The sequence below is a fragment of the Coregonus clupeaformis genome, chromosome 35, assembly GCF_020615455.1.
Source record: "Coregonus clupeaformis isolate EN_2021a chromosome 35, ASM2061545v1, whole genome shotgun sequence".
Taxonomy (NCBI): Eukaryota; Metazoa; Chordata; class Actinopteri; order Salmoniformes; family Salmonidae; genus Coregonus; species Coregonus clupeaformis.
The window spans coordinates 7,686,370-7,703,816 of record NC_059226.1 but is presented as its reverse complement, the minus strand read 5'-3'; the positions used below and the strand labels follow the sequence as shown (position 1 = coordinate 7,703,816).

The 17,447-nt window shown below is 43.2% G+C and overlaps 2 protein-coding genes across 2 annotated transcripts; one reads left to right on the top strand and one right to left on the bottom strand.

The window, feature by feature from the left end:
• Positions 1 to 1,328: 1,328 nt before the first annotated feature.
• Positions 1,329 to 15,265, bottom strand: LOC121550610 (rRNA methyltransferase 2, mitochondrial-like). Its single transcript, XM_041862938.2, has 2 exons — positions 14,906 to 15,265; positions 1,329 to 3,079 (listed from the first exon to the last, which is right to left on the bottom strand). The coding sequence occupies exons 1-2, from the start codon at positions 15,204 to 15,206 to the stop codon at positions 2,652 to 2,654; spliced, it is 729 nt and encodes a 242-aa protein (XP_041718872.2). The 5' UTR covers positions 15,207 to 15,265; the 3' UTR covers positions 1,329 to 2,651.
• A 682-nt stretch (positions 15,266 to 15,947) lies between these two features.
• On the top strand, positions 15,948 to 17,418 carry LOC121550611 (7,8-dihydro-8-oxoguanine triphosphatase). Its single transcript, XM_041862940.2, has 4 exons — positions 15,948 to 16,112; positions 16,378 to 16,534; positions 16,807 to 16,952; positions 17,155 to 17,418. Exons 2-4 carry the CDS (start codon positions 16,383 to 16,385, stop codon positions 17,325 to 17,327), a joined length of 471 nt encoding a protein of 156 aa, XP_041718874.1. The 5' UTR covers positions 15,948 to 16,112; positions 16,378 to 16,382; the 3' UTR covers positions 17,328 to 17,418.
• Positions 17,419 to 17,447: the final 29 nt, after the last annotated feature.

The window sequence follows — 17,447 nt, the reverse complement described above, 5'->3', positions numbered from 1 at the left end:
AAGGTCAAATGTTTTCTGTAAGTCTTCATAAGGTTTTCACACACTGTTGCTGGTATTTTGGCCCATTCCTCCATGCAGATCTCCTCTAGAGCAGTGATGTTTTGGGGCTGTCGCTGGGCAACACGGACTTTCAACTCCCTCCAAAGATTTTCTATGGGGTTGAGATCTGGAGACTGGCTAGGCCACTCCAGGACCTTGAAATGCTTCTTACGAAGCCACTCCTTCGTTGCCCGGGCGGTGTGTTTGGGATCATTGTCATGCTGAAAGACCCAGCCACGTTTCATCTTCAATGCCCTTGCTGATGGAAGGAGGTTTTCACTCAAAATCTCACGATACATGGCCCCATTCATTCTTTCCTTTACACGGATCAGTCGTCCTGGTCCCTTTGCAGAAAAACAGCCCCAAAGCATGATGTTTCCACCCCCATGCTTCACAGTAGGTATGGTGTTCTTTGGATGCAACTCAGCATTCTTTGTCCTCCAAACACGACGAGTTGAGTTTTTACCAAAAAGTTATATTTTGGTTTCATCTGACCATATGACATTCTCCCAATCCTCTTCTGGATCATCCAAATGCACTCTAGCAAACTTCAGACGGGCCTGGACATGTACTGGCTTAAGCAGGGGGACACGTCTGGCACTGCAGGATTTGAGTCCCTGGCGGCGTAGTGTGTTACTGATGGTAGGCTTTGTTACTTTGGTCCCAGCTCTCTGCAGGTCATTCACTAGGTCCCCCCGTGTGGTTCTGGGATTTTTGCTCACCGTTCTTGTGATCATTTTGACCCCACGGGGTGAGATCTTGCGTGGAGCCCCAGATCGAGGGAGATTATCAGTGGTCTTGTATGTCTTTCATTTCCTAATAATTGCTCCCACAGTTGATTTCTTCAAACCAAGCTGCTTACCTATTCCAGATTCAGTCTTCCCAGCCTGGTGCAGGTCTACAATTTTGTTTCTGGTGTCCTTTGACAGCTCTTTGGTCTTGGCCATAGTGGAGTTTGGAGTGTGACTGTTTGAGGTTGTGGACAGGTGTCTTTTATACTGATAACAAGTTCAAACAGGTGCCATTAATACAGGTAACGAGTGGAGGACAGAGGAGCCTCTTAAAGAAGAAGTTACAGGTCTGTGAGAGCCAGAAATCTTGCTTGTTTGTAGGTGACCAAATACTTATTTTCCACCATAATTTGCAAATAAATTCATTAAAAATCCTACAATGTGATTTTATTTTCTCAATTTGTCTGTCATAGTTGACATGTACCTATGATGAAAATTACAGGCATCTCTCATCTTTTTAAGTGGGAGAACTTGCACAATTGGTGGCTGACTAAATACTTTTTTCCCCCACTGTATATAACTGAGGAGATAACAGGAAGGTATCCATGGCTTGAAAGTCACAGCTCACTGGCTAATTGTATGAAGGTTTATAATAGTATCATGGAGACAGGTCCCCTCCACCAATGTTTAGCATCAAATATATGAAACCTTCCATCTTTAGAATGAGCTTCTTTTCATCATATTTTCTATTTTAAGGGACATTTGTATCCGTTTCTCCTGTCCCCATCACATTTAATTGTCTTCTCAGTCCTTTGCACAGTTCTGATACATTTGTTTCTTTGTTCCTGGTAAAATCAGCAGAGTACTTTCAAACCCTGAGAGCCATAGAATTACAGAAAGTAGTCAGTGATAAGCCTAGAGAAAAACAGGCAAAGTAAATAGTGCCAAATCAACACTACTGTGGGCCTTCATCCCAAGGTATTTAGCTCTGTATCTGAGGGAAATCTCAATCAGTGGCAGTCCACTTGGCAAAAATAATTCAAAATCACATCATTTCAAGCAGAGCATTCAAATGCCAACCTGATGTATTGAAGAGCACATCCCCGCTGTGAGAACGAAGCCCAACACTATTTATAATGCACAGCTTCAGTGGCATCAGCCTTTTCATTAGTCATGCTGTCTATGGCTCTTTCATCCAGCCCTTTTCCCCTTTATAAGCCCTAAATGAGAGAATGATTACATGTTTCTACATGGCTGGCAAAGCAGATTATAAGCATTACAAATGGCAAACTGGAATATTTCTTATCAAACAAATACCACATTTACTTTGTAATACTTCAAACATGCCTGACAAAGGGAAAATAATAGTTCTGACATGCACAGAACTTGAGGAACATGGTGCCTCTGATGATAAGGGCTTGATACATAAAATACATTCTGGCCCATAGATGTTGGTATCACCTTGTCTGTAGGTAAAGATGAAAACAGCCCCTACTGAGAAATTATTGGCCCGCAAATGCACAGCTTATTGATGCCTCAAGGACGCCATCTTCTGGTAGGCTAAATATTTCACCTCAAGTGACAAATGAATGACGCATGCTTGATCCACATTTCTTGTTGGATTTACAGATGTGGAATGGATGGGGAAAAAACAGTCGACTTGTACTTATAAAGTATGTCTAAAATATTTTAGGAAAGGTTTCAAGAATTGTAGATGTTGAATAATGTAAATCATTGTAGAATATCCATAGATTTCATAGATTTTTACAAAAAGTACATTCAGGAAGGAGAAATAGAGGGGCTCCTCAAGTGCTATAGCACCTAAAGCCTTTCTTTGCAGGTCAACAAAGCTTACAATACACATGAAAATATACAATCAGACTATTTTATTTCTCTATACGACTTGGCAAGGAAAAACAACTCTGACGACTCCTTTCGGCTGGCTTTTGGTTTGACTGTCCTGACTTCACGGAACACAGCTGAAAGCTTCTGCTGAAGCTGGTGCGCTAATGCCCCGTCCCAATACTTACAAATCAGAGAGCCACCAGTCTGCAACACCTTTTCAGCCAAGTCAATCAATGACAATGACATTGTGATGAGTTTTTCATGGTCCATCTCCTTGAAACCACTGGCATTGGGTGCCATATCACTCATGATGACATGAGCCTGGGCACCGGGGAGAAGATCAAGCAGCTTGGTATGTGTGACAGGATCAGTGATGTCATGATTGGACAGGAAGTGGGCTCCATCTAAAGGTGCTATGCGCAGAAGGTCAATCCCAACCACAGTGCCACGGGGGAATTCTCCATCTGGAAGTAACAAAACATGCAAGAGGTCATGCAGTGTAGAACTACTGTCATAACTCATTTTCACAGCTTCTCGTGCTAAAAGGACATTGGATAACACTGTCAAGCCTTGACAATTTATTTCACTGATGGCACACTGATGATCTTAATGCTTGGCACACAGCTCTCGACAAGACCAACAATGAACTTAAAATGTCAGAAAACAGAACAATGAGGCAACTGTACATTGACTCCACCCCCAAATGTAACATTCATATTTATTATAACGGCACTGTGACGGTTCAAGGTTTGGAGGCCAGTCTGGATCAATTTGTCCACTACTTCGACCAAATAAAACCTCTTGCTGCTGAACTTAAAACCTCTCCACTGTCACTATCTACAACAGCCTCCACTCCCTCTGTGCCCTAGTATGTAGTCCCCAGTGTCCCTCTCCCACCCTCACCTGCAGCAGACACAGCCCTGAGCATGCCTCTCTCACATGTGACACCTGCAGTACCACAGCATCTTCTAGAGGAGATCAGCCTGGTGCTTCAGCATAGGGATGAGATCCGGGAGCTGCAGTGTGCAATGAAAAATGTTGAGGAGGACAACCAGGCTCTCAGGATGGAAGTGCGCAGACTTAGAGAGGAATTGTCCAGCACAGTCAACACCAGCCACATGCACAACCTGCAGAAGGAGCTACATGAGCTAAGGTAGGAATTTCTCAGCCACCACCATCCCACAAAAACCCAGGACCAGGCCAACCGCTGAATCAGAACCCACCAACCAATGCACCAACCCAGCTGACCACCTCCATCCCCATCTCACGGCATGTAATTCTCCCCTCACTCCTGCCATCCTCCATAGACCTGACGAGAAACCAGACATTATATTAATGATGGACTCAAATGGAAAGTTTATAAACTTTTCCCAAATAAAAGTGTCAAAGTTATGGTGCCCCACAACAGAGAGAGCTATGGAGCTCTTGACTGTGGCCCAGCTTGTCTCCCCAAGCCATATCATCACACAGGGACCAATGACCTGCGCACCTAACAGGAGAGGGTGGCCACGTCACTAAGGGGATTGATAGAGAGGGCCTCCAACATCTTCCCCTTTGCGAATATCTACCCTGCTCCAGAGGAGAGATTTCCATCCTGCCACCATCCAGAGGGTAAATGCCAGCCTCTCTCTGGACTGTGTGCTATGGCCCAACGTACACCTGGCCCACCATCTCACCCTCAGCCTGGACTGTCTTTACGAAAATGTAGACCTGTACAGAGGCAGTCCCCACCTTCGCCAGGACGTTAAAGGATGTTGCAGTGGGTTGCCAGTCCACCTCACCCCACAGGAGCAACAGAACAGTCACCAACTCCCTGAGACAAATCAGATGCTCCTTTAGACCTGGAGAACAGCCAGCAACACTGCCCCCCACACCACCCTCCACCACTTCTCTCCCAGGAACTGCATGCAGATACACTGAGCAATGCCCAAACAGTACTCAGTCAAAGAGGCCCCATGTAGAGTTTGGAGCGTCGCCAGCCACACTGCCCTCCACACCACCATCTTCAATTCCCCCTACAACCTCCCTCCCATGCTACCAGACCAGGCTCGCTTCAGCATAGTTCTACCAGACCCGGCCCATCACAGCACAGCTCTACCAGACCAGGCCCACCTCAACTTCGCTCTACAAAGCACCGACCACTACCCTAGGGTCTGGCAAAACACTGTCGAGGGTAGTGCACCATATGATGCAGTCCACACCATGTATCATTCACATCATCAGCCCTCATATGCTGAGAGTTTGGAGCCTCCACACCACCCTCCTCAATTCCCCCCACAACCTCCCTCCCAGGCTTTTGGTTACCCTCCCTAGACCCATCCACAGGACAGGCTTGGGACACACCTGCCCCCCATGGCAGCCCCAACCCTGCAACAGGAGCCACATCAAGGCCTCCTGTGCATATCCAGAATGGAGCATTGGCTCCACTCCGATCCCCTGCAGCAGCTCCACTCCTTTGGCAGGAGCTTCATCAGGGTGGACTGAGCTCTGCCAACACTGCTCTCCCAGTTCCTGCCCCAGCATTCAGCGACTTGAGGGAGGTCTGTCAAATGCTCAGTCTACTCTGCTCTCATGTGAGTTGGCCAGGGACCTTGGCAAAGTCTCAGCTCACTCATCAAATAGCTCCAGAAGACCCTATGCCTGTTAGCTCTTATGGGAAATAGCTGAATACCCCCTCTGACTTTAGATCTCATAGGGGGCTTGGGATAATGCACCTAAATGGGTACAGGACTCTTATCCTGACATTCTGGTTCTCTCGGACACATGGTTAAATGGTTCTGTATCTGATAAAGACATTGAAGTAAATTATTATAATGTATATAGATGTGACTGATTACAGAAAGGGGGAGGAGTGGCCATATATACAAAACCAGTCAAAAGTTTGGACACCTACTCATTCAAGGGTTTTTCTTTATTTTGACTACTTTTTACATTGTAGAATAATAGTGAAGACATCAAAACTATGAAATAACACATATGGAATCATGTATTAAACAAAAAATAGCCACCCTTTGCCTTGTTGACAGCTTTGTACATTCTTGGCATTCTCTCAACCAGCTTCACCTGGAATGCTTTTCCAACAGTCTTGAAGGAGTTCCCACATATGAAGAGCACTTGCTGGCTGCTTTTCCTTCACTCTGTGGTCCAACTCATTCCAAACCATCTCAATTGGGTTGAGGTCAGGGGATTGTGGAGGCCAGGTCATCTGATGCAGCACTCCATCACTCTCCTTCTTGGTAGAATAGCCCTTACACAGCCTGGAGGTGTGTTGGGTCATTGTCCTGTTGAAAAACAAACGATAGTCCCAGTAAGCCCAAACCAGATGGGCTGGCGTATCGCTGCAGAATGCTGTGTAAGTGTGCCTTGAATTCTAAATAAATCACAGACAGTGTCACCAGCAAAGCACCCCCACACCATAACACCTCCTCCTCCATGCTTTATGGTGGGAAATACACACGCGGAGATCATCCATTCACCCACACCGCATCTCACAAAGACACGGCAGTTGGAACCAAACATCTCCAATTTGGACTCCAGACCAAAGGACAAACTTCCACCGGTCTAATGTCCATTGCTCGTGTTTCTTGGCCCAAGCAGGTCTCTTCTTATTGGTGTCCTTTTAGTAGTGGTTTCTTTGCAGCAATTCGACCATGAAGGCCTGATTCACACAGTCTCCTCTGAACAGTTGATGTTGAGATGTGTCTGTTACTTGAACTCTGTGAAGCATTTATTTGGGCTGCAATTTCTGAGGCTGGTAACTCTAATGAACTTATCCTCTGCAGCAGAGGTAACTCCAGTGGTGGGAAAAGTACCCAATTGTCATACTTGAGTAAAAGTAAAGATATGTTAATAGAAAATGACTCAAGTAAAAGTGAAAGTTACCCAGTAAAATACTACTTGAGTAAAAGTCTAAAAGTATTTGGTTTTAAATATACTTAAGTATCAAAAGTAAATGTAATTGATAAAATGTACTTAAGTATCAAAAATAAAAGTAAAAGTATGAATCATTTCAAATTCCTTATATTAAGCAAACCAGACGGCACCATTTTCTTGTTTTTTAAATGTACGGATAGCCAGGGACGCACTCCAACACTCAGACATAATTTACAAACGAAGCATGTGTTTAGTGAATCCGCCAGATCAGGTAGTAGGGATGAACAGGGATGTTCTCTTGATAAGTGTGTGAATACAGACATATCAGTATGGATGACGGATCACCACCTCAAGCTGAACCTTGGCAAGACGGAGCTGCTCTTCCTCCCGGGGAAGGACTGCCCGTTCCATGATCTCGCCATCACGGTTGACAACTCCATTGTGTCCTCCTCCCAGAGTGCGAAGAGCCTTGGCGTGACCCTGGACAATACCCTGTCGTTCTCCGCTAACATCAAGGCGGTGACCCGATCCTGCAGGTTCATGCTCTACAACATTCGGAGAGTACGACCCTGCCTTACACAGGAAGCGGCACAGGTCCTAATCCAGGCACTTGTCATCTCCCGTCTGGGCTCCCTGCCTGTGCCATTAAACCCCTACAACTCATCCAGAATGCCGCAGCCCGTCTGGTGTTCAACCTTCCCAAGTTCTCTCACGTCACCCCGCTCCTCCGCACACTCCACTGGCTTCCAGTTGAAGCTCGCATCTGTTACAAGACCATGGTGCTTGCCTATGGAGCTGTGAGGGGAACGGCACCTCCGTACCTTCAGGCTCTGATCAGTCCCTACACCCAAACGAGGGCATTGCGTTCATCCACCTCTGGCCTGCTGGCTCCCCTTCCTCTGCGGAAGCATAGTTCCCGCTCAGCCCAGTCAAAACTGTTCGCTGCTCTGGCACCCCAATGGTGGAACAAGCTCCCTCATGACGCCAGGACAGCGGAGTCACTCACCACCTTCCGGAGACATTTGAAACCCCACCTCTTTAAGGAATACCTGGGATAGGATAAAGTAATCCTTCTACAACCCCCCTCTTAAAATAAATAAATAAATAAAATAAATAAATTGTAAAGTGGTTATCCCACTGGTTATAGGGTGAATGCACCAATTTGTAAGTCGCTCTGGATAAGAGCGTCTGCTAAATGACGTAAATGTAAAATGTAAATGTAAATGAATTTGACCATTTTCCTTCATTCAAAATGTAACGAGTACTTTTGGGTGTCAGGGAATGTAGTGAAGTAAAAGTAGTCACTCCTGAGTGGCGCAGTGGTCTAAGGCACTGCATCGCAGTGCTAACTGTGCCACTAGAGATCCTGGGTCGAATCCAGGCTCTGTCGCAGCCGGCCGCGACCGGGAGACTCATGGGCGGCGCACAATTGGCCCAGCGTCGTCCAGGGTAGGGGAGGGAATGGCCGGCAGGGATGTAGCTCAGTTGATAGAGCATGGCGTTTGCAACGCCAGGGTTGTGGGTTCGATTCCCACGGGGGGCCAGTATAAAAAAATAAGATGTATTCACTAACTGTAAGTCGCTCTGGATAAGAGCGTCTGCTAAATGACTAAAATGTAAATGTAAATGTAGTCAAAAATAGTAAAGTACAGATACCAAAAAAAACTACTTAAGTAGTACTTATAATAATTTTTTACTTAAGTACTTTACTCCATTGGGTAACTCTGGGTCTTCCTTTCCTGTGGCGGTCCTCATGAGAGCCAGTTTCATTTTTTTATGTTTTACATTTTAGTCATTTAACAGACGCTCTTATCCAGAGCGACTTACAGTTAGTGAGTGCATACATTTTCATACTGGCCTCCCGTGGGCAACGAACCCACAACCCTGGCATTGCAAGCGCCATGCTCTACCAACTGAGCTACTGAGGCTGCTAACTCTAATGAACTTATCCTCTGCAGTAGAGGTAACTCTCTGGGTATTCCATTCCTGTGGCGGTCCTCATGAGAGCCAGTATCATCATAGCGCTTGATGGTTTTTGCGACTGCACTTGAAGAAACATTCAAAGTTCTTGACATTTTCCGGATTGACTGACCTTCATGTCTTAAAGTAATGATTGACTGTTGTTGTTCTTCGCTTATTTGAGCTGTTCTTGCCATAATATGGACTTGGTATTTTACCAAATAGTGCTATCTTCTGTATACCCCCCCTACCTTGTCACAACACAACTGATTGGCTCAAACACATTAAGAAGGAAAGAAATTCCACAAATTAACTTTTAAGAAGGCACACCTGTTAAATGAAATGCATTCCAGGTGACTACCTCATGAAGCTGGTTGAGAGAATGCCAAGAGTGTGCAAAGCTGTCATCAAGGCAAAGGGTGGCTATTTGAAGAATCTCAAATATAAACCATATTTTGATTTAACACTTTTTTGGTTACTACATGATTCCATATGTGTTATTTCATAGTTTTGATGTTCTACATTGTAGAATAATAGTGAAGACATGGAATAAGTAGGTGTGTCCAAACTTTTGAATGGTACTGTATGTAAAATCTAATTTCATGGTGTCCCAATCTTTAAATATTTCTGTTCCCAAGAAATCTGAGCTCCTGGTTGTATGTGTCCATAAACCAGAATACACATTTATTTGTTGCTAGGATTTACCGCCCCACCCCTTGCTTCCATGGCGGATGCTATATCTGAGTGTTTAACAACTTTTTTGTCCTCGAAGTTGGTCATTTTAGGGGACTTTCATCTGGATTGGCAATCCCCAGCCTCAGATCAATTTAAGAGTGCCTTCGGAAAGTATTCAGATCCACATTTTGTTACGTTACAGCCTTTTTAAAAATGGATTAAATAAATAAAAATTCTCAGCAATCTACACACAATACCCCAGAATGACAAAGTCTAAACAGATTTTTAGAAATTTTTGTAAATGTATTAAAAATGAAAAACAGAAATACCTTATTTACATACAGTGCCTTGGAAAAGTATTTATCCCCCTTGGCGTTTTTCCTATTTTGTTGCGTTACAACCTGTAATTTAAATTGATTTTTATTTGGATTTCATGTAACGGACATACACAAAATAGTCCAAATTGGTGAACTGAAAAAAATAACTTGTTTCAAAAAATTAGACAAAATAAATAACGGAAAAGTGGTGCGTGCATATTTATTCACCCCCTTTGCTATGAAGCCCCTAAATAAGATCTGGTGCAACCAATTACCTTCAGAAGTCACATAATTAGTTAAATAAAGTCCACCTGTGTGGAATCTAAGTGTCACATGATCTGTCACATGATCTCAGTATATACAGTGGAGAGGACAAGCATTTGATACTTTTTTTTTTTTTAACCAGGTAAACCAGTTGAGAACAAGTTCTCATTTACAACTGCGACCTGGCCAAGATAAAGCAAAGCAGTGCGATAAAAACAACACAGAGTTACATATGGGGTAAAACAAAACAAAGTCAAAAATACAACAGAAATACATATATATATATATATATACACACACTGCCGATTTTGCAGGTTTTCCTACTTACAAAGCATGTAAAGGTCTGTAATTTTTATCATAGGTACACTTTAACTGTGAGAGATGTAATCTAAAACAAAAATCCAGAAAATCACAATGTATGATTTTTAAGTAATTAATTTGCATTTTATTGAATGACATAAATATTTGATACATCAGAAAAGCAGAACTTAATATTTGGTACAGAAACCTTTGTTTGCAATTACAGAGATCATACGTTTCCTGTAGGTCTTGACCAGGTTTGCACACACTGCAGCAGGGATTTTGGCACACTCCTCCATACAGACCTTCTCCAGATCCTTCAGGTTTCGGGGCTGTCACTGGGCAATACGGACTTTCAGCTCCCTCCAAAGATTTTCTATTGGGTTCAGGTCTGGAGACTGGCTAGGCCACTCCAGGACCTTGAGATGCTTCTTACGGAGCCACTCCTTAGTTGCCCTGGCTGTGTGTTTCGGGTCATTGTCATGGTGGAAGACCCAGCCACGACCCATCTTCAATGCTCATCCTTCTTCTTCCTCCAAACACGGAGAGTGGAGTTTAGACCAAAAAGCTCTATTTTTGTCTCAGCAGACCACATGACCTTCTCCCATTCCTCCTCTGGATCATCCAGATGGTCATTGGCAAACTTCAGACGGGCCTGGACATGCGCTGGCTTGAACAGGGGGACCTTGCGTGCGCTGCAGGATTTTAATCCATGACTGCGTAGTGTGTTACTATTGGTTTTCTTTGAGACTGTGGTCCCAGCTCTCTTCAGGTCATTGACCAGGTCCTGCCATGTAGTTCTGGGCTGATCCCTCACCTTCCTCATGATCATTGATGCCCCACGAGGTGAGATCTTGCATGGAGCCCCAGACCGAGGGTGATTGATCGTCATCTTGAACTTCTTCCATTTTCTAATAATTGCGCCAACAGTTGTTGCCTTCTCACCAAGCTGCTTGCCTATTGTCCTGTAGCCCATCCCAGCCTTGTGCAGGTCTACAATTTTATCCCTGATGTCCTTACACAGCTCTCTGGTCTTGGCCATTGTGGAGAGGTTGGAGTCTGTTTGATTGAGTGTGTGGACAGGTGTTTTTATACAGGTAATGAGTTCAAACAGGTGCAGTTAATACAGGTAATGAGTGGAGAACAGGAGGGCTTCTTAAAGAAAAACGAACAGGTCTGTGAGCCGGAATTCTTACTGTTTGGTAGGTGATCAAATACTTATTTCATGCAATAAAATACAGATTAATTACTTTAAAATCATACAATGTGATTTTCTGGATTTTTGTTTTAGATTCCGTCTCTCAGAGTTGAAGTGTACCTATGATAAAAAATTACAGACGTCTACATGCTTTGTAAGTAGGAAAACCTGCAAAATCAGTAGTGTATCAAATACTTGTTCTCCCCACTGTATACACCTGTTCTGAAAGGCCTCAGAGTCTGCAACACCACTAAGCAAGCAGCACCATGAAGATCAAGGAGCTCTCCAAACAGGTCAGGGACAAAGTTGTGGAGAAGTACAGATCAGGGTTGGGTTATAAAGATTGCTGTTCACCAGCAGAACCCATCCAACTTGAAGGAGCTGGAGCTAATCCCAGTAGCTAGATGTGCCAAGCTTATAGAGACATACAGTGGGGGGAAAAAGTATTTAGTCAGCCACCAATTGTGCAAGTTCTCCCACTTAAAAAGATGAGAGAGGCCTGTAATTTTCATCATAGGTACACGTCAACTATATCAGACAAATTGAGAAAAGAAAATCCAGAAAATCACATTGTAGGATTTTTAATGAATTTATTTGCAAATTATGGTGGAAAATAAGTATTTGGTCACCTAAAAAACAAGCAAGATCTCTGGCTCTCACAGACCTGTAACTTATTCTTTAAGAAGCTCCTCTGTCCTCCACTCGTTACCTGTATTAATGGCACCTGTTTGAATTTGTTATCAGTATAAAAGACAACTGTCCACAAACTCACCAGTCACACTCCAAACTCCACTATGGCCAAGACCAAAGAGCTGTCAAAGGACACTAGAAACAAAATTGTAGACCTGCACCAGGCTGGGAAGACTGAATCTTCAATAGGTAAGCAGCTTGGTTTGAAGAAATCAACTGTGGGAGCAATTATTAGGAAATGGAAGACATACAAGACCACTGATAATCTCCCTCGATCTGGGGCTCCACGCAAGATCTCACCCCGTGGGGTCAAAATGATCACAAGAACGGTGAGCAAAAATCCCAGACTAAACACACGGGGGGACCTAGTGAATGACCTGCAGAGAGCTGGGACCAAAGTAACAAAGCCTACCATCAGTAACACACTATGCCGCCAGGGACTCAAATCCTGCAGTGCCAGACGTGTCCCCCTGCTTAAGCCAGTACATGTCCAGGCCCGTCTGAAGTTTGCTAGAGTGCATTTGGATGATCCAGAAGAGGATTGGGAGAATGTCATATGGTCAGATGAAACCAAAAGATAACTTTTTGGTAAAAACTCAACTCGTCGTTTTTGGAGGACAAAGAATGCTGAGTTGCATCCAAAGAACACCATACCTACTGTGAAGCATGGGGGTGGAAACATCATGCTTTGGGGCTGTTTTTCTGCAAAGGGACCAGGATGACTGATCCGTGTAAAGGAAAGAATGAATGGGGCCATGTATCGTGAGATTTTGAGTGAAAACCTCCTTCCATTAGCAAGGGCATTGAAGATGAAACGTGGCTGGGTCTTTCAGCATGACAATGATCCCAAACACACCGCCCGGGCAACGAAGGAGTGGCTTCGTAAGAAGCATTTCAAGGTCCTGGAGTGGCCTAGCCAGTCTCCAGATCTCAACCCATAGAAAATCTTTGGAGGGAGTTGAAAGTCTGTGTTGCCCAGCGACAGCCACAAAACATCACGGCTCTAGAGGAGATCTGCATGGAGGAATGGGCCAAAATACCAGCAACAGTGTGTGAAAACCTTGTGAAGACTTACAGAAAACGTTTGACCTGTGTCATTGCCAACAAAGGGTATATAACAAAGTATTGAGAAACTTTTGTTATTGACCAAATACTTATTTTCCACCATAATTTGCAAATAAATTCATTAAAAATCCTACAATGTGATTTTCTGGATTTTTTTTCTCTCATTTTGTCTGTCATAGTTGACGTGTACCTATGATGAAAATTACAGGCCTCTCATCTTTTTAAGTGGGAGAACTTGCACAATTGGTGGCTGACTAAATACTTTTTTCCCCCCACTGTACTACCCACCACTGTGACCTGTACGCTCTAATTGGCTGGTCGTCACTACATATTCGTCGCCAAACCCACTGGCTCCAGGCCATCTATAAATCACTGCTAGGCAAATCTCTGACTTATCTTAGCTCATTGGTCACCATAGCAACACCCACCCGTAGTATGCGCTCCAGCAGGTATATCTCACTGGTCATCCCCAAAGCCAACACCACCTTTGGCCGCCATTCCTTCCAGTTCTCTGCAGCCAATGTCTGGAACGAACTGCAAAAATCTCTGAAGCTGGAGACACTTATCTCCCTCACTAACTTTAAGCATCAGTTGTCAGAGCACCTTACCGATCACTGCACCTGTACACAGCCCTTCTGAAATTAGCCCACTCAACTACCTCATCCCCATATTGTTATTTATTTTGCTCATTTGCACCCCAGTATCTCTATTTGCACATCATCTCTTGCACATCTATCATTCCAGTGTTAATACTAATTGTAATTATTTTGCACTATGGCCTATTTATTGCCTTACCTCCATAACTTGCTACATTTGCACACACTGTATATATATTTTCTGTGGTATTTTTGACTTTATGTTTTGTTTTACCCCATACGTAACTCTGTGTTGTTGTTTTTATCGCACTGCTTTGCTTTATCTTGGCCAGGTCGCAGTTGTAAATGAGAACTTGTTCTCAACTGGCTTACCTGGTTAAATAAAGGTGAAATAAAAAATAAAATAAAATATGCATGCACCACTTTTCTGTAACTTATTTTTTATAATTTTCTTTAAATAAGTGATTTTTTTCATTTCACTTTACCAATTTTGACTATTTGGTTTATGTCCATTACATGAAATCCAAATTGAAATCCATTTAAATTACAGGTTGTAATGCAACAAAATAGGAAAAAATGCCAAGGGGGATGTATACTTTTGCAAGGCACTGTATATTACATTTACATTTTAGTATAGAGAGGCCTTAATCCTTAAGAGTCTATTTTGTTCACATTTTAGTCATTTAGCAGACGCTCTTATCCAGGGCGACTTACAGTTAGTGAGTGCATACATTTTCATACTGGCCCCCCGTGGGAAACGAACCCACAACCCTGGCATTGCAAGCGCCATGCTCTACCAGCTACAGGGGACTATATGAAGGCAGTTGCCACTTCATTACAGCCGTTAGATACAGTTTATCATAGCGTACTATGCTTTATTACGGGCGACAATTTTAGTACTCATCACTGCATTCTCTATCAGAAAGTTGGTTGGCCCTCTTTGATGTCACGTAATAATATGCCATGTAGCAGACGCTTTTATCCAAAGCGACTTACAGTCATGTGTGCATACATTTTTTTAACGTATGGGTGGTGCCGGGGATCGAACCCACTACCCTGGCGTTACAAGCGCCATGCTCTACCAATTGAGCTACAGAGGACCACACAGAGGTCAATGTAGGTTGATACATTGCTATGTTTTCATTTATAAAGCCATTAAGTCCCACTGTACCTAACATCTCAGTATGACTCCCTGATAAAATGAAAGTTAAATAAATAAATAAATACAAATAAACATGGCAGACAGAACAATGTCAGATGCAGAGAAATATATATTTGGCCTGGCTGGTATTTTAATTATAACAGCATGTCATGTGTTAATATGTCAGTTGGGTAAATACAAGATGCACTCACTAGCCCCAGTTGAGTTGACCCTGTGAACAGCTATCTGGCTCCAAGCACCCGGTGCAGCACCACAATCTATTACGTTGAATCCAGGTTTTAAAAGTTTGTATTTGTCATCGATCTCCAGCAGTTTGAAGGCGCTTCTACAGCGGTAGTTGTGCACATGGGCAGCCTTCACAAAAGGGTCATTAAGCTGCCGAACTATCCAACGCTGATCAGCAGTACTCTTTCCTTTCAGATTATACGCAGCCTTTTTTAGGAGATGTACAGAGGTATGTAGATATGATTTTTGTAACACTGAGTGCCACATTGTTTAGCTAGATGTAATGCTGCTGGCAGACAGCATTTAGTTTGACTTTATAGCTGCACTTCCTGATCACGTGATTTTGTTTGGATACGCTCGATTTAGTCAAAGGCTGCCGACTCTGCGATTTAGCGCTCCCGGTATTCCTGCAGGGCAACATTGAATGATGCGTGATCTGCCTACCCGGCGCGCCGCGCGAGCTAAATTGAGCGCAGCTAATTAATGTATCCGAGAACGTTAAGGATGCACATAATCTACGCAAATCTACTTATTTAGGAAAAGTTATAACGTGTGAAAATAATTTTGTTTTCAAATTTGTTAAATTATGAGTTTGCGTAATTAAAGCTGTTACTGTAATACTACAGCAATTGATCTCACCAGCTATAGAATTGTTTTGAAATGGTGTGGCATTATACTTCTGTTTCTAGTCGACAATATTTGAGGGTAACACATTTTTACAGATATTGAACTAAAACGACCGACCTTATCCTAAATTGTTTATATCGATGTCGTACACTACAGCTCAGTGCCCGGATGAGATCTAGTATGAGGGAGAAGGGGATACAGGAAATTAGTTTAAGGAGTAAATTGAGTAGAACGTCATTAGATATAGTCTCAAAAATGTTGTTATCTTTTTTAAGAGCAACGGGGCTGATAAGTAGGATTTAGATTCTCCCTGTCTCTGGCCCACACTCCAGTACAGTAGGTGGCGGTAATGCACCATAACGTTGGATGCCAACCGCCGATAAACCCCACTGAAGAAGAAAGAAGGTCGTCAGTGTTCGACATGTTGAATACAATCACATGCTACTGTAAAAGCGGGATTGGAGAAATTCGTTATTTCTTCTGGATAACTCTAATCTATGAAAATCACTTAAGGACTAGATTGACAACCTAAAAGTTGCTATAAAGGTAAGTTATTTGCATGGAGGTTTACTTCAAGTCTACTTGAAGAAGGCAATAAAAGGCTACAAGTTTAAGTTTGCTGCTGTGATGTCTTGCATACCAGAACTCTTACAATAGAGTGTTTTGTCAGCAAAGAACTTTACAGAATGCTTCTCAATAATCTGCTGTGTATCATCTCTAGAGATACTGTAGCTTCGATGCAACAAAGAGAGTGAGATCATCCATGGATTGTGGTCTACTGATTATTACACAGTGATTATGTATATTACAGGTACAATGTTTACCAACAAGCTACTGACCCTGGTGCTGGTGGTGCAGCCTGGACGGGTGCTGCTGGGCATGAAGAAGAGAGGGTTCGGCGCAGGGAAGTGGAATGGGTTTGGTGGCAAAGTCCAATCTGGGGAGACTATTGAAGAGGCTGCCAGGCGGTGAGATTGGTTGCAGTCCTCGGTAGTTGGATGTGTCTTGAAAAATAGTTTTTCCTACAGTTGTGTTTAACAATTTGCATGTAAAATCATGTAACCAGATTCCAGCACTGGGCAGTATCTAACACGGTATACCCTCATACATGTCATATTGTGACGTTACAGTAGGCATGCCTGTTATGAGGCCTGCTATCTAGTTTTTTCCTACTTTGGTCTGAAGGCAACACACTTTCCTGCTACTTTCTCTCTACTTACAAACTCTTTGTTCTCTCCAGAGAACTGCAGGAGGAATGTGGCCTCACAGTGGATGCACTTAATAAGATTGGAAATATCAAATTTGAATTCATCGGAGAAACAGAGCTGCTTGACGTCCATGTTTTCCGAGCTGAAAACTACAACGGGGAGCCAACAGAGTCAGATGGTATTCATTCTCAATCTCATGCATTCTATTTAGGGCCAGGAGGTTTGTGACCAGGATAAACTCATGGCCCAATAGGTTATAATCGTAGACCCCATAGTTTTCCTGGAAAAAACTGCTGACCCTATACTACATGCCTTTTTATGGACATTTCTTAAGACTGATGTCTGACAAAGCTCACTAACTTATACTTTTTCTCTTATAGAGATGAGGCCACAGTGGTTTGACTCTGACAAGATACCCTTCAGTCAAATGTGGGTTGATGATGTTCTGTGGTTTCCACTGATGCTTCAAAATAAGAAGTTCTTGGGCTACTTCAAATTTCAAGGTCATGACTTAATCATCGATCACAAGTTGGAGGTGGTAGACAAGCTTTAAGACAGACTACTGGCCTCTGACTCATTCATACTGTATCAAAGATCATTCCCTATTGTGTTTATAATAAATTGTTGAAGTATGTGCGAATGCACCTCTTTTGTTACTTTCTCAAAAAGGTGG

Coding starts and splice junctions, on each gene's coding strand:
- LOC121550611 (XM_041862940.2), top strand. CDS start 16,383: ATGTTTACCAACAAGCTACTGACCCTGGTGCTGGTGGTGCAGCCTGGA. Junction 16,535..16,806: donor ATTGAAGAGGCTGCCAGGCG/GTGAGATTGGTT, acceptor TGTTCTCTCCAG/AGAACTGCAGGAGGAATGTG. Junction 16,953..17,154: donor GGAGCCAACAGAGTCAGATG/GTATTCATTCTC, acceptor TTTCTCTTATAG/AGATGAGGCCACAGTGGTTT.
- LOC121550610 (XM_041862938.2), bottom strand. CDS start 15,206: ATGTGGCACTCAGTGTTACAAAAATCATATCTACATACCTCTGTACAT. Junction 3,080..14,905: donor GGTCAACTCAACTGGGGCTA/GTGAGTGCATCT, acceptor TGTTACTTCCAG/ATGGAGAATTCCCCCGTGGC.